General features: G+C 34.4%; 1 protein-coding gene and 1 long non-coding RNA gene across 2 annotated transcripts; both read right to left on the bottom strand.

Annotated features, from left to right (window-relative positions):
* Window positions 1-1,556: 1,556 nt before the first annotated feature.
* Window positions 1,557-4,212, bottom strand: LOC123257623 (piggyBac transposable element-derived protein 1-like). Its single transcript, XM_044717374.1, has 3 exons — window positions 4,018-4,212; window positions 2,624-3,637; window positions 1,557-2,386 (listed from the first exon to the last, which is right to left on the bottom strand). Exons 2-3 carry the CDS (start codon window positions 3,145-3,147, stop codon window positions 1,840-1,842), a joined length of 1,071 nt encoding a protein of 356 aa, XP_044573309.1. The 5' UTR covers window positions 3,148-3,637; window positions 4,018-4,212; the 3' UTR covers window positions 1,557-1,839.
* Window positions 4,213-6,036: 1,824 nt separating this feature from the next.
* LOC123257644 lies at window positions 6,037-7,132 on the bottom strand. Its single transcript, XR_006507769.1, has 2 exons — window positions 6,938-7,132; window positions 6,037-6,557 (listed from the first exon to the last, which is right to left on the bottom strand). It is a non-coding gene; the product is annotated as an uncharacterized LOC123257644 (long non-coding RNA).
* Window positions 7,133-20,915: the final 13,783 nt, after the last annotated feature.

Genomic DNA, 20,915 nt, shown 5'->3' with positions numbered 1-20,915 from the left:
TAATTCTAATTCTAATATATATATGTATATATTTTTTTTTATTATAAAAATAAATACTTATAATATTTATTGAAATATTTAGATGAATATTAACCGTTTTATATTAAATATGAAAGACACAAGATCTTTTATATATTAATTTGCTCACTTTATTCTTTTCGGCTCAACACCACACCACAAGTACATTTAATCAAGCAACAAGAGGAAGAGAGCGATGGCACTTCAGAGTGACCAGACGTTCAGTATTAGAAAAAGCTTAAATCTATATATATTGATAAATGGTATTTTTGATAGTTGATTAGGGGTATTCCAACACGCCCCTTTCAAAAATAACATCCATAAGTTTTCAAATAATAATTCATTAATATAATACTTATTCTAATGTGGTTGGTGTGGATTCTGGGGTGCAATCTGATCCAGCATTTGCAGCAAAGGTACCGGGAAAAACCCAGAAAAAACCCGAACAGATCAATTATTAACTAATTAGTTTACAAAGTAATATTCATATTCCTAACCGTTAAATTTATAATTTACATGACGACTTCAGTGTCTAATATTTAAAGTAATATTCAAGGACTTATTGATGTTAAGTTAAAGTTAACTTAAAGTTAAAATAAAATCAATTTACAGAATCGACGTTCATTTAGATATCTGTATGTTTGTGTAGTCCCAGTTTCTCTCGCATTTCCATGAGTTTGGCCGCTGGTAATGCACAGTGGTCGGGCTTGTGTGGAGCCGCGGCCATAAATACTTCTAGGTGTGCTATAGCTTTGAAACTTTCACCAAAAATCTAGAGATATTATGAATATACTATAAAAATATTTACCAGATCGTACCACTATATCCTATAGCTTCCATAGGAACGATTGCATCAGTGGTAACGCTTTCATGAGAGAGCAGTCATAAAAGCACTTGTCAGATTAGGCTTATATTTTTACTGTAAGTTATTTACAAACTTAGAACTAGAATACAAAAATATTGGAGTGATTTCTCAACTCCACTCCCACGCCAACCTCATAAAAAAAGTTATGATAACAAAACAATAATAATATATTTAAGTAGAAAACGAACAATATTACGAAATCATAAACTCGTACAAATTGTTAAATTGTTTCATTTAGTAAGGAAATGGTTGTCTCTAGTAACGGTGATTTTTGGATATAAGAAATTTTTCTTTCCCACTAATAAATGGGTCAGAGCTTAAAAGCAATCTGTTAAATAAATCTGTATTTGAAGCGACTCGTGAAATTTTGAGCGTATGCTGCAATCGAAATTTTTTAATATCTTTAATTCTTGCCTCAGCGGCTTCCTCAGAAAGCTCTCCAATCGATAATAAAGAATGGTTTGGAGCATGAAGTAAAACTTTATGAACCAATGGGGGAGTTATCAATCAGCTGCTTTGCGGTTTCTAGAGCATAGTCGCCAAATTTTGCTGAATTTATTTTGTAGCCCGAAGATAGCGCTTGCAACAAAGTTGCGACTCGAATTATTAACCCTTCATATGGCATAAACTCCGATTTTGATGCGGTTTTTGTTTTTAGATATATAATTAAAAATAAAAAATACACTTTTTTTTCGTTTTCCCGATTTTTGATTTTTTACACTTTTATTAAGGATAAAGGATATGTTGCATAAATACATCAAATATGCTTGGGTTCAAAATTAAACTTAATATAATCCAAAAATTTATTTAACATAAATGAATATATTTGTAATGTTTTTAGTGCATTAAACAAAATATTTGAATTCATAATATATTTAATAGTTTCAGTGCTCAGTTTACATAGATAAAACGTAAATTTTATTATAATATTTGCTATAAGGCGCTTAAATTACTGTTTAATTTAAGTGAAAATTGGTGAAACAATTATTTCTTTTATTGAAGCATAAAGCTACTCCACATTTGTTGCACATGACTTGAGAATATCCTGCACAGTTTGGAAACTTGCATCTTATTCTTTTGTCTGCCCAAATTGGCCAATGTCCAACCTGATCCTGTCGTACCATTTGGTTTGGTACATGCTGAGTTGGACCTCTCTGCTTCTTTAGCTGCAATTCATTTTCAATGACGGAACTTCGTTTACCCAATTTTGATTTAGTGTTAACTTTTGTTAGCACTTCTGCGATATCAAGCCGAAAGTCTGATGAACTTAAAACTTTTCCAGGATATCCATTTGCCTTCATAACACGTTTATACAACAACCAAGCGTTGCTGATTGTAAGGTCCAGTAAATGATAAAAGATTCTGACTTGCCAACGTTTGCTTCTCAATAAAATTTTATATCTTCCGATTATACTGTCGATCAGATCAACGCCTCCCATATAACTGTTGTATTGTGCTACAGCGAAAGGACGGTCAATTTGTATATATTCCTTTTTGGCCTTGTTGAATCGGCGGGCAGTGTCTGTGGGAACTATTCCAGCGTAGTTCGATGCCAATGAAACTATTTTATTATCCACCCATGAGGTGCAAGATATGTCTACTCCACCAAAATCAGCGACATACTCCACAGACGTGCCGCGAGGATTTTTCTTTAGGTGAATATTCTCCATGGATTCGAAATTAGGGATTCTGTTCTTTCGAATTGTACCCAACGCTAAGATCCCGCTTTCCGCCAAATACTTTAAAAGAGGTAATGAATTAAAATAATTGTCAAAATATAGGCGAAAATTCTGATGCCTGGGGACTTCTCTGGCCAATCTTACAACACAATTTGATGCTGCTCCTAGATCTGGCTCGTTAAGTAGTACTACGTTTTCATTGCCAGAATCAATCTCGAATTTATAGCAGAAGCCCGAATTACCGCTTAAAACATATATTTTATATCCCCATTTATGAGGCTTGTTAGGATTGTACCGTTTCATATGTGATCTTGCTTTTGTTGAACAAATCTGTTCGTCGACACACAAAAACTGTTCCTTAGGTACTTTTCCAAAATTGTTATTAATTTCCTGAATAAGTGGTCGTATTTTGAAAAGCCGATCATGACGGGAATCAGTCAAAGGCAGATTATTATCATTGTTGTTGAAATGAATGTGACGTCTGATTGTTTCAAATGTTTTTTGTGACATAATGTTTTGAATTGTCGGTATTCCAATACTTGCAGACCAGTAAAGGGCACATTTTGGAAGTCGTGAAATGGACATATACAACACAATTCCAACAAACTGTTGAATATCCAAAGGAGTAAAAGTAATATTTGCGTTTGGCTCTTTTGATGAATGTAAAGGTTAGTTTCATTCGAAATATTCTCAAAAACTTTTTTAGGAAATAGATACGAAAAAAATTGAATAGGCTGGGACAGCTCCATTAGTTCCGGAGGTAACGCAGTGCTCGTGAGCAGCTGAAGTTGGTTCTCATTCAAAATCAAACTGCGTTGTCTCCATAGCAAATTCCTTCTTAGGTCCTTTTTGCTAGAAGTCGCAACATCGTTGACATCCTTGCTTGGAACATTCAAGTCGGTAGGGAGTTCAACTTGATTTTCCAAAACTTCGTCATCTGAGGTCTCAAAATCTTCTTTATTGGGATAGTAATCGCTTTCGTCATCAGCAGAAAAGTCGAGATCATCCTCGCTATCCACGCTATTAAAAAAACTTTCTATTTGCGAAGGCGTTAATCCTTTTTCTGACATTATTCCTATGTAATACAATAGTATATACCATTTGAAACATAACATAACTTTGGTTCCATAGATGAACATATAACACAGACGACAAAGACAATAAATACCAAATAATTGTATATAAAAACACATAAAACATAACATCACAAACAAATAAATGTTGCATATATACATCAAAACTGAGACTGCACAAATTATCTCTGAAAAGCAGTTTGATGTATATCTGCAACACAACGATACTCACTATTTTCACGTAACACATAAACCATAACATAAAAACTCGGCTGCACATGCATTATAAACATAAATACCTTTTCAATTGTGCAGTTTTGTTTAAACAAATAAGTTGTATTTTAAGAAATATTTGTAATTGAAAGTTTGGAACGGAGCTCACGTGCTTGTTTCACAAAATTGGCGGGAAAAGTAAACTTATGTTGTCAAAACTCATGGTAGAGTGGGATCAGGTCATACTAATAAAAAAAAGCCTTGTTGCATTATGACATCACACTAACACATGTCACTTTCTTTATAAACACTATGAAATAGTTGAATTCAAACGGTATGTTGCAGATATGCATCACGGCCATATAAAGGGTTAAATTCTTATCAATTCCAGTTATCTCGGCAGATATTTCAGGATTACTGAAGAATTTTCTGGCTGTGTTGCCATCATTAGATGTACCGCTTCCTCCAGTTCTACGTTGATCTACTAATAGACCCATTTTAGCCCTGAACTCATCTTGAATACATTTTTTTCTCAATGAAATCTTATCTTTAGCCTCTTGGGATCGAATTTGCCACACTTTTTCGTCCAATCTGTACCATACATGAAGAAAATATTCAAAAAATCGAATATACGCATGAAGCGGTGACAGTCCAAACTCAAATCGCTCCTCATTAACTTCTTTTGTTTAACAAACTTCTAGGTTGTTCATTTCTGTTAGCTTGGCATTACATATGTAGCAGTTTGTAGATGTTGTTTCACTTAATGCATTACAAACTTTACCATCAACCATGGTAAGTTGCAAGGAATGATCGATATTTCTTTTTCGATTTTGTATTTCAACTTTGCTAGTTTTAAGGTTACAATCTTGTGTTCAAAATACGCTTCTTCATCTAGGCAAAGCTGAGTCGTCTCCTTTTTAAATTGGAACCGGATTGGTCTGCAATATCGAGTCGAAGATGGCCTTGGATTCTTCCAAATAATCTTGGAATGGTCCGATTTTGTAACCATTCTAAGGGGCACATATGATGTAACAAACATATTGCTGTCTGCTAAGTCGCTATCCATCATCGTCTGTTTATATTCAGCATGACCAGTGCTTCCATCGAATCCCCATTTTCCAAATAAAATCAAATGGTCATCATTTATATCGTAGATAACCTCTTTTTGAAGTTCCAATATGCGTTCAGCAGTGTGATTTAATAAGCTTTGAAGCTCAACTTCTGCTTGAGAATCGCTGACTGTAATATTATCCGGATAGCTTTTCTTTTAGCACACAAAACTTGGTCATAGCTGGGCAACAATGAAAATGATAATTTTGAGTTAATGAATATACGTAGCACTAAATATTGGTGTTTCGTAAGTTGGCATTCCATGAAAACAGCTAAAACTTCTTCAATACTTATTTCGGAAATTGATTTATTCCCTTGGAAATCAGACATCCGTAAAAGAGATGCAGCAGACTCATCTCGAACCGCAACCTCTGCTATGCGTCGGCGTTTCGTCCTATTTAAAATCTCAGTGAAATCCTTCTTTGGACGTCCACGATATAAATTAGAAACTTTTGGTGGCGAACTGCATTTTAAAATAATAATTTCTTTGCACTCAAGCCATTCAGAATATTTTTTCAAAAATATTCCTTGTTTCCGCTGGACGATTTGCCAAAATTATGCAAGCTTCTTACAAACATAGATAACTTGTTTTTGGGATTCTTCCAAATCCGGCTCATATCCCTTATTTTTTATGTCCTTAATTAGGGCATCCAACACATTTCTAGATCTTTGGGCAAGTTAATTTGGCGTGTGTACTCCACTGCGGACAAATTGAAAGTGCATTAATATAAGTTCGCTTTTGTCATTCTATTTTTAGAAAGTCCCGTTGTTTTTATATATATTTTATATCCCCATTTATGAGGCTTGTTAGGATTGTACCGTTTCATATGTGATCTTGCTTTTGTTGAACAAATCTGTTCGTCGACACACAAAAACTGTTCCTTAGGTACTTTTCCAAAATTGTTATTAATTTCCTGAATAAGTGGTCGTATTTTGAAAAGCCGATCATGACGGGAATCAGTCAAAGGCAGATTATTATCATTGTTGTTGAAATGAATGTGACGTCTGATTGTTTCAAATGTTTTTTGTGACATAATGTTTTGAATTGTCGGTATTCCAATACTTGCAGACCAGTAAAGGGCACATTTTGGAAGTCGTGAAATGGACATATACAACACAATTCCAACAAACTGTTGAATATCCAAAGGAGTAAAAGTAATATTTGCGTTTGGCTCTTTTGATGAATGTAAAGGTTAGTTTCATTCGAAATATTCTCAAAAACTTTTTTAGGAAATAGATACGAAAAAAATTGAATAGGCTGGGACAGCTCCATTAGTTCCGGAGGTAACGCAGTGCTCGTGAGCAGCTGAAGTTGGTTCTCATTCAAAATCAAACTGCGTTGTCTCCATAGCAAATTCCTTCTTAGGTCCTTTTTGCTAGAAGTCGCAACATCGTTGACATCCTTGCTTGGAACATTCAAGTCGGTAGGGAGTTCAACTTGATTTTCCAAAACTTCGTCATCTGAGGTCTCAAAATCTTCTTTATTGGGATAGTAATCGCTTTCGTCATCAGCAGAAAAGTCGAGATCATCCTCGCTATCCACGCTATTAAAAAAACTTTCTATTTGCGAAGGCGTTAATCCTTTTTCTGACATTATTCCTATGTAATACAATAGTATATACCATTTGAAACATAACATAACTTTGGTTCCATAGATGAACATATAACACAGACGACAAAGACAATAAATACCAAATAATTGTATATAAAAACACATAAAACATAACATCACAAACAAATAAATGTTGCATATATACATCAAAACTGAGACTGCACAAATTATCTCTGAAAAGCAGTTTGATGTATATCTGCAACACAACGATACTCACTATTTTCACGTAACACATAAACCATAACATAAAAACTCGGCTGCACATGCATTATAAACATAAATACCTTTTCAATTGTGCAGTTTTGTTTAAACAAATAAGTTGTATTTTAAGAAATATTTGTAATTGAAAGTTTGGAACGGAGCTCACGTGCTTGTTTCACAAAATTGGCGGGAAAAGTAAACTTATGTTGTCAAAACTCATGGTAGAGTGGGATCAGGTCATACTAATAAAAAAAAGCCTTGTTGCATTATGACATCACACTAACACATGTCACTTTCTTTATAAACACTATGAAATAGTTGAATTCAAACGGTATGTTGCAGATATGCATCACGGCCATATAAAGGGTTAAATTCTTATCAATTCCAGTTATCTCGGCAGATATTTCAGGATTACTGAAGAATTTTCTGGCTGTGTTGCCATCATTAGATGTACCGCTTCCTCCAGTTCTACGTTGATCTACTAATAGACCCATTTTAGCCCTGAACTCATCTTGAATACATTTTTTTCTCAATGAAATCTTATCTTTAGCCTCTTGGGATCGAATTTGCCACACTTTTTCGTCCAATCTGTACGATACATGAAGAAAATATTCAAAAAATCGAATATACGCATGAAGCGGTGACAGTCCAAACTCAAATCGCTCCTCATTAACTTCTTTTGTTTAACAAACTTCTAGGTTGTTCATTTCTGTTAGCTTGGCATTACATATGTAGCAGTTTGTAGATGTTGTTTCACTTAATGCATTACAAACTTTACCATCAACCATGGTAAGTTGCAAGGAATGATCGATATTTCTTTTTCGATTTTGTATTTCAACTTTGCTAGTTTTAAGGTTACAATCTTGTGTTCAAAATACGCTTCTTCATCTAGGCAAAGCTGAGTCGTCTCCTTTTTAAATTGGAACCGGATTGGTCTGCAATATCGAGTCGAAGATGGCCTTGGATTCTTCCAAATAATCTTGGAATGGTCCGATTTTGTAACCATTCTAAGGGGCACATATGATGTAACAAACATATTGCTGTCTGCTAAGTCGCTATCCATCATCGTCTGTTTATATTCAGCATGACCAGTGCTTCCATCGAATCCCCATTTTCCAAATAAAATCAAATGGTCATCATTTATATCGTAGATAACCTCTTTTTGAAGTTCCAATATGCGTTCAGCAGTGTGATTTAATAAGCTTTGAAGCTCAACTTCTGCTTGAGAATCGCTGACTGTAATATTATCCGGATAGCTTTTCTTTTAGCACACAAAACTTGGTCATAGCTGGGCAACAATGAAAATGATAATTTTGAGTTAATGAATATACGTAGCACTAAATATTGGTGTTTCGTAAGTTGGCATTCCATGAAAACAGCTAAAACTTCTTCAATACTTATTTCGGAAATTGATTTATTCCCTTGGAAATCAGACATCCGTAAAAGAGATGCAGCAGACTCATCTCGAACCGCAACCTCTGCTATGCGTCGGCGTTTCGTCCTATTTAAAATCTCAGTGAAATCCTTCTTTGGACGTCCACGATATAAATTAGAAACTTTTGGTGGCGAACTGCATTTTAAAATAATAATTTCTTTGCACTCAAGCCATTCAGAATATTTTTTCAAAAATATTCCTTGTTTCCGCTGGACGATTTGCCAAAATTATGCAAGCTTCTTACAAACATAGATAACTTGTTTTTGGGATTCTTCCAAATCCGGCTCATATCCCTTATTTTTTATGTCCTTAATTAGGGCATCCAACACATTTCTAGATCTTTGGGCAAGTTAATTTGGCGTGTGTACTCCACTGCGGACAAATTGAAAGTGCATTAATATAAGTTCGCTTTTGTCATTCTATTTTTAGAAAGTCCCGTTAGAAAATCCAAGCAGACTATTTTGCATCATAAACTTTGGACAATTAGCTAATAGTAAAACCGGTTTTCGCTAGAATAACTCAAAATCAATTTTCTTATTTTTGGCCTATGGCAGCGACCACTGTGTAATGGCTTGGTGAAGACATCTGCTATTTGATTATCTGTCGAAATATACTCAAGACAAATTTCATTAGATTCAACTCGCTCTCTTACAAAATGATATTTAATATCAATATGTTTTGTTCCCTTGTGACATGATGGGTTATTTGCTATGCTTATACAACCTTGGTTGTCCTCATAAATTTAAATTGGTATTACAATTCTAATATGGACACTATTTAAAGGGGACTTCAGCCTCTCTTACGGCTTCATACAGAGCCATATACTCAGCTTCAGTTGATGAGGCTGCTACTGAGTTTTGCCTTTTTGTATTCCAACAAATTAAATTTGGTTCGAACATATTAAATAGATAACCTGTTGTGCCCCAGTAACCTTCCCCCAAATCAATGGTACCCTTCAAATATCTGAGGACCCTTTTTAACCATTCAGAGCCATAGCTCTGAATTATTTTTACTGCTATTATTAAATTGCAAGCATACATTGTTTGTAAGGAATCCAACAATTATAGATTATGAAATGAGAGGCACATTAGCAATGATAAACTATTAGAAATAAAGAAGAACAATTTATCAAGATATTTACTGCAGTAGTCAAGTCGGGTCGTGTACATAGCATTACGTACATTAGGCATTCAATAAAATTTTCGACATGGTGCGCTACAGCTTTCATCTGAGTTAAGCGCATCATAATTTAGTTTAGATAATAGAGGGGTATTTACCGGATTACAATTACTCATATTAAGTTTATCTATAAATCCCTTAATGTAGACAGATTGACTCAACAAAATTTTATCTTCGCATATTTCTACTCTTATGCCTATGAAATGTCGTACTTCTTTCAAGTCAGTCATTCTAAACTTTTCCATTAAATATTTTTTAAAGTTATTCATCCTATTTGTATTGTGTGTAGCTATGACCACATCATCAACATATAAGTTGATGAAGTGAAAGGCAGTTTTTCTATAACCTTTCACTTCTTTTATTTGTTACAGCACCATTCCTATTGTTGTCAATGCCATCAATATGTCTTTTATTTTCATTTAGAGGATCAACTTGCTTTCTTTTCCTACTTTCATTAGGAAATTTCTCTTATTCACATCCCTTACTTTCATTCAGGATATTTTCACTTTCCGTACTATCATTCAGGATATTCTCATTTTCCGTACTATCATTCAGGATATTTTCACTTTCCTTACTCTCATTCAGGATATTCTCATTTTCCGTACTATCATTCGGGAAGCTATTATTTTCCTTACTATCATTCGGGAAAATTTCCTATTTGAAGGCTCTAGAATTAATCATATTGGATTCATAGTTCTTCTCATCTAAAGAAACTGGTGATAGGTCCACACACGTCAGAATGTATTATAAACAGGGGTCGCGTAATATGTCTTTTATCCTTAAATTGGTTAAACGAAAGCCTAGCTTGTTTTCCGCTCAAACAAGGTTCACAAATTTCCTCTGATAACTTAAACTATTAATAAGGCTTGTATCATTGAATAAATTGTTCTTCTTTATTTCTAATAGTTTATCATTGCTAATCTGCCCAAACCTCTCATTTCATAATCTATAATTGTTGGATTCTTTACAAACAATGAACGCTTGCAATTTAATAATTGGTACGTTTTTTAACATACCTGAATTCTTTATGATTGTCATTCCATTCTTCGATATGGTGATACCATCACTGTCAAACTGGGTTGTCAAACCAGCCTCTTATAGCCGTTTGACCGATATGAGATTTCCAGCAGCCTCCTCGGAATACAGCACATCCTCCAGTGTATTTCATAATCATTCTGCAATCATACGACACCACGCTTCGTGGCATGCTGTGACGAGCTGTGACGTCCCTAGATGCGAAAGAATGAATCACTTAAGTGCTCAATGAGCACACTTTTTGCACTTCTATTATCATTGACCCAATTGGCATCCTCACTATCAGGCTTTTCCTCATCTACAACTCTAAGAATATCTATTTTTGCACGCAATGAGCGAACTCGAAACTTCCATACGGAGTTCTGATCTCCGTTAAACGCTTTTATGTTTTGTTTCAATTTCTCCATTACTTGTATCACCTATACATATGTACGCACACAAGAATTTCAAAATATAAAATCAAAACTAATTTCACCACACGTTGTAATGGTATAGAGACTTTGCAGAAAAATGAATTTCACAAGAATCTGCAACGGCATATATGTATGTACATATATACAAAAAAAACCGCGTATTAATTTAAATTCTATTAGGCATGGTCTGGGCCCATAACCTATTGAAATATTGAGATCAATAGACCGTTTTATGTTAAATATGAAAAACACAAGATCTTTTATATTCACATCATTATTTTCGGCTCAACACCGCACCACATGAACATTTGATCAAGCAACAAGAGGAAGATAGCGATGGCACTTCAGAGTGAGCAGACGTTCAGTATTAGAATTAGCTTAAATCTATATACATATATCGATAAATGGTATTTTTGATAATTGAATAGGGGTATTCCAACAATATTAATAACAATATATAAAAAAAAAATAAAATATACAAAAATAAATAAAAAAAATAAAATACGCAAATGTTTAGGGATTTTTGTAAACTTTTTGTTTTAAAAATATGAGTAATAATAATAAAAAAGTTGGCTCCAAACAAATGCGTCGTCTGTTAGGAAAAAGAGAGGGAGGCTCTAAGTCACAGTATAATAGGAAATGAGGGCGCAGATTTAGAACCAAGTGCAAGAGGCAATAGGGTTCCTTTGGAGCCAATAATAGGTCAACAAGAAATAGGAGATAATGTAGTAGACATTGGTAGCTTAGGTGGACACGATCATGGTGGTTGTGATTTAAATAATCAATTAAAAGATTGGTATTTAAAGCATAAGCCAACAAGATAATGTGATATAGATCTTATTGAGATTCTGAATTCTCATAAGATGAATGTTAAGCCCTTTTATAAATTTAATTGTTCGGAAAACCCGATATTAGTAAAGTAGCGGGCGGCTCCTACTTGCATATCGGATTATCCAAACAATTAAGTAAATTATCAGTTTATCCCCGATTACCTGATTGTCTGAGCATTGATTTAAATATTGACGGACTTCCTCTTTTTAAAAGTCCTAGGGCGCAACTATGGCCTGTTTTAATTAGAATTAATAATATTTCCACCCGTCCCGTATTGCCAATTGGAGTTTTTAATGGTCATAATAAGCCCCTTAATTGCGAAGAATTTTTGTCTAATTTTGTGTCTGAGTTGTCCGAGATTATTAAAAATGGTTTAACCATTTCAAATAAACAAATTTTTATAAATATTAGAGCAATCGTTTGGGATGCACCTGCTAGGGCATTTCTTACTGGTACTCCTGGACATACGTCCAGTCACAGCTGTAGCAAATGCATCCAAAAAATAGATTCTGTATTGACATTCAGCACTGAACGTGGTGAATTGATTACAGATGAAAATTTTCGTGACAGGACATACCGTCACCATCATAAAGTAGAATATTTAGCTTTTCAGTCCGTTTTTGAAAAACTGGGGGTCTTGATGGTAACAAAAGTCCCTTTGGATTGCATGCACCTTATTGAATTAGGCGTCATGCGAAAATTTTTGAATAGAATTAATAATAATAAATTAGAAAAATAATATATAGTTTCAAAATTGAATAAAAAATAATATCAGAAGTTCAAGAATCAATGCACAGTCATGTTCCAGGAGAGTTTGCACCCAAGCCGAGAACATTGAATGAATTTCCACATTGGAAAGCCACAGAATTTCGGAAATTTCTTTAGTACACTGGCATTGTATCTCTTAAAGATACAGTTAATGGTGACCAGTATTATTTATTCCTTTTGTTGCACTTTTCATACAGGATGCTTTCATCTCACGTCCAGCGAGATTCCAACTTGGAAACGGCTCAACGGATGCTGGATCTGTTTGTTGCTAATTTTCCTATAATTTTTGGAGAAAGCAGTGTCTCCCACAATGTTCACGGCTTGCTTCATGTAAAAGACACCATAAAACAAATCGGAGATCCGGTTTTAGGATCGTCTTATTCTTTTGAAAATTATTTGCACACTTTAAAAAAATTTGTCCGAAAGCCAACAGATATTTTACCGCAAATTTATAGGAAGGTAGTTAAGGATAGAAAAATCTGTGTGGAAGATGAGGATATAAAGCTTATTGGTCATTTATTGAAATTAAAGGGATGCACACTTAGGAATAAAAGACCAGATTGTTTTTGTTTTGTTTTAGATAACATCCCGATTGAGGTAGATGGATTTGAAGCAGATACAGAAGGAATTTTCATTTTAGGTAGAAGGATGATAAATATTAGGAGCTTTTATGATAGCCCTGTAACTTCTTTAGCTTTAGGTATTTGCTTAGGAAGTTTTGATATGGCATCAAAAGAGGAAAGATTTAATGTTTCAAATTTTCAAAGAAAAGCTGTAGCGATGCCATATAAGGGCGAATTGGTTCTAGCACCATATTTGCATTATTCATAGGTTTTACTTAGCATTCGGTTTTTTTTTTATATACATATTTTTTTTTGAATACGGAGGTGTTTAGTCGTATTTAGGCGTATTTTCTAATACGAATCGGGCATGCCCTTACCGATGGCGCTTTGGGTATCTAGGAAGATTCACCTACCATGGTTCGAAGGCCAAAAAAAAAAAACATTTGCGTATTCAAAACAAAATAAATAAATCAAAACTCATCAAATAAATAGATTAAGAAATAATTAGCAGGTTACCATAAGGAATCACCTCACACAATCGACACCAACACATGAAAGACCACAGGCAGCAAAATATCAATACAGATTAATTTAATTGCCAAAACCTATAAAAAAAACCTTTTTTTTAGAATGTCGGACCAACCCCCAAAAAAATTGAGGAAAGTTGTTTTCAACATGGACGGTAAACAAATATAAAATAATAATAATTAAGAATATTTATGTTTATTTATACCCTTGAAGAGGGTATTATAATTTTGGTCAAAAATGTGCAACGCAGTGAAAGATCGCAGTAAAGATCGGCCAACTATATACGATCTGATATATATATAGTTAATAACTGCAAGGGTATATAAACTTCGGATCCGCCCAAAGTTAGCTTTCCTTTCTTTTTTTTTAAATTTATTTTACCCCACGCAATAGAATTATTGGAAAGTAGCGGCACCAAAAGAGGATAAGGGCGATGAAGTAGCAAACCTCAAGGCAGAGGTGAGCCTTTTGCGCTCCTCGTTGGAGGAGAGCAATAAAAAGCTTACCGAACAATTAAAGGCCAATACAGAGCAAGTGGCGAAATTGACAGCTCTCCTTGGGGTTTTCCTCAAAGGGGAAACTAAAGGCATCAACATAGGCCAAACTTTTCCAGTTCCAGGGGACCTGGAACTCTTTAATTTGGAACGGGCGATTAAGGAAGGAAACATACAGTCAGCGCCACAAAAAAAGCCGCACTTAAATTTTATCTCCTCTCCTAAATTTTATTCTCTGGGCCTTATTTTTTTAGGGGGGTTTCCCTTGACTATTTTCGACATAATTTTGTCATTTGAAGAGCGCTGTTGCTTAAGTTGCTTTTGGTAGAATTTTTTTTGTAAAGACACCTATAAAATCATGCCGAAGCAAAAGCTGTTCACTGATCGCGATAAAGAAAAAATTATTTTATTGGCTGAACAAAATGTGTCAAATCGGCAAATAGCGGCTGAAACACATTTCAATGAAAGCTCAGTGCGTCGTTTTTTAAAAAAATATCGTTAGATAGCTGAAGTAAAAAGGAAAAAAGGAACAGGTGAAAAAAAATGCACCACGCCACGTGAAGATCGCTTTATTATGAGAACGAGCCTGCAGGATCGTTTTAAAACTGCAGTGCAGATAAGATCTGAGGTACATGAACAGTTTTCAAAAGATATTTCGGAGCGAACTGTTCAACGTCGACTTAACTCTACGGGAATGCTTGCAGGATCACCTGCAAAACAGCCACTTTTGAATCCGCGAATGAAAAAAAATGGTCTAAACTGGGCCAAGGACAAGGAAAATTGGACTGCTTCTGATTGGTCAAGAGTACTATTTTCAGATGAGTCCAAATTTAATCTCATTGGATCTGATGGAATCCTCAAGGTGCGCCGTAAACGTGGGGAACGTTATTCTGCAAATTGCTGCATAGCTACAGTAAAGCATTCACCGTATGTTATGGTAGGGGGATGCATATCCAAATATAAATCTGAATCAATTTTAATGGTTCAGGGTATGGTCAATGCAGAAAAATACAAAGAAATAATTTTAAGTGGAGTTGTGCCTAGCATTGAGTCCATAAGTGAAGAAGATGAAAAACCCATTTTTCAGGATGATTCTGCACCATGCTATCGAGCGCGATCTCTGAGTTATTCAGTGTCCGATTGTTATCAAAACAACTTATTTAGTTAAATTTAACATTTTTCTATCTAAAGATAACAAATTTGATGGAGAAATTGGGCATGAAGTCCTTAGATTGGCCAGGAAACAGCCCAGACCTTAATCCAATCCAGAATTTTTGGGTCTATATGGGTGCCAAAATAAGAAAGCAAAAGCCCAAAACTATGGAAGAGCTAAATCAAATTATAGAAAAAGTTGGAATACACGATATAACGAAGGAATATTTGTGTTCCATTTACGATTTTATGATCGAGAGGGTAAAAGCTGTAATTAGGGCCAAAGGTGGAATTACTAAGTATTAAGCTAAATTAAAAAATATGTCTATTGTTAAATTGCCTAGATTTAAATTTTTTTTTATAGTTAACAAGGTGTTCAATTGAAAAAAAATAGTTTTCGTTGAATTTTTTCATTATTATAACTTTTATGAATTTTTTCCTTAAGTTTGCCATAATAGTGATAAGTCGTTAAAACTAGGGTCAACCCAAAAAACAACATTTTTTTAATATTAAAAACAAAATTAAAATAAAAATTGGTATACACTTTTATTAACATACCATCAGTTAACTTGTTAAAAAAAAAATCGGGCGAATCCACAATCATATAATGAAACCACAGGACCTGAAAGGTAAAAATTCGTAAGCCTTCAAAGTGCGGCTTTTTTTGTGGCGCTGACTGTACATGCCTATGTAAGAAAGAAAGTTTCCTTTTAATGGAAACTCATCATTTTTGTTTTTATACCCATGCAGAGGGTATTATAATTCTGGTCAAAAGTGTGCAACGCAGTGATGGAGACATCTCCGACCCTATAAAGAATAAATAAAGATCGGCCAAGTATATACGATCCGATATATATATAATTAAATAAGCTGCTACCTATCTGCAAGGAAAATCAAATTCGGCTCCATCCGAAGTTAGCGTTACTTTCCTGTTTTTTAAGATTTATTGTTTTCGAATCTTGTAGATTCAAGCAATAAAGTCATTATTGGGCAGGAACAAATTGTCCCAAAGCTTAAAACTAATTTTTTCCGAACAGATTTTGGTGGACTTTAATATTGACGGAGTGAATGAATCATTAAGGGCGTTTCCAAATATTTTTAACACAGTAATCAGTATGTATTAAAAATAATTTATTGAATAATATTAAATTTATTTTTTTTTTTCTTTCTTTTTTTTCTTCTTTTTCATGGCTGATTCATGCTTTCTTTTCGGGGCTGATTCCGCTCTGAAATTCAGGTCTGAATCAGGGGCGATTTCGAGACAATTTTCACGCCGGAATCCGGATTCGAAATCCGGGCGGTTTCTGACCTGATTCATGCCTGAAATCGAATTCCGGGCCGAGAGGACATTTTCAAAAATTTCAGTACAAAATTCCGAGCCGCTTGTTCTAGCTTTCCGGTTGGGTTCCGGGGTGATCCGGGGGGATCCAGGGTGAATCGTGGGGGATTGGTACTTCTGGGATATTATAACTTATTGAAAATATAAATATGTGCGGTGTGAGGAGGTAATGAGAAAATTGCGCGCATCGACAAAAAAAATTTAATGGAGAGATGCAAGAAAGACCCGAAAAAAACATTACACTGAAAAAAAATTTGAACATAATTAAATTAAATTTTTTTTTAAATTTTATAAATAATTACAAGAAATAATCATTACCACCAGCAATACACCGTATACAAAAAATTTAACTTATGCATATTAATTCTAATTCTAATATATATATGTATATATTTTTTTTATTATAAAAATAAATACTTATAATATTTATTGAAATATTTAGATGAATATTAACCGTTTTATATTAAATATGAAAGACACAAGATCTTTTATATATTAATTTGCTCACTTTATTCTTTTCGGCTCAACACCACACCACAAGTACATTTAATCAAGCAACAAGAGGAAGAGAGCGATGGCACTTCAGAGTGACCAGACGTTCAGTATTAGAAAAAGCTTAAATCTATATATATCGATAAATGGTATTTTTGATAGTTGATTAGGGGTATTCCAACACGCCCCTTTCAAAAATAACATCCATAAGTTTTCAAATAATAATTCATTAATATAATACTTATTCTAATGTGGTTGGTGTGGATTCTGGGGTGCAATCTGATCCAGCATTTGCAGCAAAGGTACCGGGAAAAACCCAGAAAAAACCCGAACAGATCAATTATTAACTAATTAGTTTACAAAGTAATATTCATATTCCTAACCGTTAAATTTATAATTTACATGACGACTTCAGTGTCTAATATTTAAAGTAATATTCAAGGACTTATTGATGTTAAGTTAAAGTTAACTTAAAGTTAAAATAAAATCAATTTACAGAATCGACGTTCATTTAGATATCTGTATGTTTGTGTAGTCCCAGTTTCTCTCGCATTTCCATGAGTTTGGCCGCTGGTAATGCACAGTGGTCGGGCTTGTGTGGAGCCGCGGCCATAAATACTTCTAGGTGTGCTATAGCTTTGAAACTTTCACCAAAAATCTAGAGATATTATGAATATACTATAAAAATATTTACCAGATCGTACCACTATATCCTATAGCTTCCATAGGAACGATTGCATCAGTGGTAACGCTTTCATGAGAGAGCAGTCATAAAAGCACTTGTCAGATTAGGCTTATATTTTTACTATAAGTTGGAGTGATAAGTTGGAAAAATATTGGAGTGATTTCTCAACTCCACTCCCACGCCAACCTCATAAAAAAAGTTATGATAACAAAACAATAATAATATATTTAAGTAGAAAACTAACAATATTACGAAATCATAAACTCGTACAAATTGTTAAATTGTTTCATTTAGTAAGGAAATGGTTGTCTCTAGTAACGGTGATTTTTGGATATAAAAAATTTTTCTTTCCCACTAATAAATGGGTCAGAGCTTAAAAGCAATCTGTTAAATAAATCTGTATTTGAAGCGACTCGTGAAATTTTGCGCGTATGCTGCAATCGAAATTTTTTAATATCTTTAATTCTTGCCTCAGCGGCTTCCTCAGAAAGCTCTCCAATCGATAATAAAGAATGGTTTGGAGCATGAAGTAAAACTTTATGAACCAATGGGGGAGTTATCAATCAGCTGCTTTGCGGTTTCTAGAGCATAGTCGCCAAATTTTGCTGAATTTATTTTGTAGCCCGAAGATAGCGCTTGCAACAAAGTTGCGACTCGAATTATTAAATTCTTATCAATTCCAGTTATCTCGGCAGATATTTCAGGATTACTGAAGAATTTTCTGGCTGTGTTGCCATCATTAGATGTACCGCTTCCTCCAGTTCTACGTTGATCTACTAATAGACCCATTTTAGCCCTGAACTCATCTTGAATACATTTTTTTCTCAATGAAATCTTATCTTTAGCCTCTTGGGATCGAATTTGCCACACTTTTTCGTCCAATCTGTACGATACATGAAGAAAATATTCAAAAAATCGAATATACGCATGAAGCGGTGACAGTCCAAACTCAAATCGCTCCTCATTAACTTCTTTTGTTTAACAAACTTCTAGGTTGTTCATTTCTGTTAGCTTGGCATTACATATGTAGCAGTTTGTAGATGTTGTTTCACTTAATGCATTACAAACTTTACCATCAACCATGGTAAGTTGCAAGGAATGATCGATATTTCTTTTTCGATTTTGTATTTCAACTTTGCTAGTTTTAAGGTTACAATCTTGTGTTCAAAATACGCTTCTTCATCTAGGCAAAGCTGAGTCGTCTCCTTTTTAAATTGGAACCGGATTGGTCTGCAATATCGAGTCGAAGATGGCCTTGGATTCTTCCAAATAATCTTGGAATGGTCCGATTTTGTAACCATTCTAAGGGGCACATATGATGTAACAAAAATATTGCTGTCTTCTAAGTCGCTATCCATCCTTGTCTGTTTATATTCAGCATGACCAGTGCTTCCATCGAATCCCCATTTTCCAAATAAAATCAAATGGTCATCATTTATATCGTAGATAACCTCTTTTTGAAGTTCCAATATGCGTTCAGCAGTGTGATTTAATAAGCTTTGAAGCTCAACTTCTGCTTGAGAATCGCTGACTGTAATATTATCCGGATAGCTTTTTCTTTTAGCACACTAAACTTGGTCATAGCTGGGCAACAATGAAAATGATAATTTTGAGTTAATGAATATACATAGCACTAAATATTGGTGTTTCGTAAGTTGGCATTCCATGAAAACAGCTAAAACTTCTTCAATACTTATTTCGGAAATTGATTTATTCCCTTGGAAATCAGACATCCGTAAAAGAGATGCAGCAGACTCATCTCGAACCGCAACCTCTGCTATGCGTCGGCGTTTCGACCTATTTGAAATCTCAGTGAAATCCTTCTTTGGACGTCCACGATATAAATTAGAAACTTTTGGTGGCGAACTGCATTTTAAAATAATAATTTCTTTGCACTCAAGCCAATCAGAATATTTTTTCAAAAATATTCCTTGTTTCCGCTGGACGATTTGCCAAAATTATGCAAGCTTCTTACAAACATAGATAACTTGTTTTTGGAATTCTTCCAAATCCGGCTCATATCCCTTATTTTTTATGTCCTTAATTAGGGCATCCAACACATTTTTAAATATTTGGGCAAGTGTTTTGACATATATTGACATATTGATAACCGATAAAATAGTGTGACGTTTATTTACGACCTGCCCAACAAAAATGTCTAATGCAAAGACAACATTTTTCAAACCAAAAAATGCGCCAATTTTGGACCCTAATATTGCAAATAACAAGTTCAAAATGAAAATGAAAAGGCCATGAAAAACACTGCGAAATGACCAAGATTAGAGGATTCAGATTCTTTAGATCCAGCACGTCACGCACAGAGCGATGGAGTAGCAGAAAGAGTGAGAATAAAGCATATTAATAATTTGTACATTCGAAACACCCCAGCGTTAATTATTCACTTTTGAGGGTTGCAGTTAAATGAACGTAATAAATGAAATTGATAAATCTAAAATCAATACCGAATAAAAAAACAACGGGGATAAAAATAAAGAAAACATTTAAATTGATATTTAACAAAATAAAATGAATATGGAATGATGTTGTAACAAGAAGAATATGAATAAAAATCATAGAATGTGCAAAAATAATCATCTAAAAGTTCTCCTGCTTCGCAAAAGAACTTTCGGGAGAAATTGCGAAGCAATTTTTCAATTGATTTTTATTATTTGTAGGGTCCACCTAACGACGTTGAAAAGTTTTGTAGAAGACAATTAGACGATAATGAAAAGTACGAGCTCCTCGTGAATGTGTGGACACCAGATGTTTCTTTCAAATTCCCATCATCGGGTATCAGAAATCTTAAGTTTCAACTTTCTTGACTGCGAGCATTCCCCTGGTTGGCTTATTCAACTGTTGAAGATGGAGCTTATTGTCGACTCTGCTTATTATTTGTGCAAAAAAACATCGGTAAAGGAAACCATGAAAACGTTGATATGTTGGTTCGAAGCGCTTTCCGAGATTGGAAAAAAGCTTTAGCAAAATTCAGAGACCATCAATCCAGAGAGTATCACAAAGATGCGCATGAAGATGCGCAGAATTTTAAAATGATACATGAAAATAAGAAAACAGACATAAAGAACGCAATTGACCTGGGCAAAAAACTTGTCCAACAAGAAAACAGACAGAAATTGAAACCCATCATCGCACCATTTTACTATGTGGAAGACAAGGACTAGCACTTCGAGGACATCGGGATCGGGGCCGATTATCGAAGGATATGCCAGTAG

Source organism: Drosophila ananassae, chromosome XR, assembly GCF_017639315.1.
Source record: "Drosophila ananassae strain 14024-0371.13 chromosome XR, ASM1763931v2, whole genome shotgun sequence".
NCBI classification, from domain to species: Eukaryota; Metazoa; Arthropoda; class Insecta; order Diptera; family Drosophilidae; genus Drosophila; species Drosophila ananassae.
This window is presented reverse-complemented; position numbering and strand designations above follow the sequence as displayed.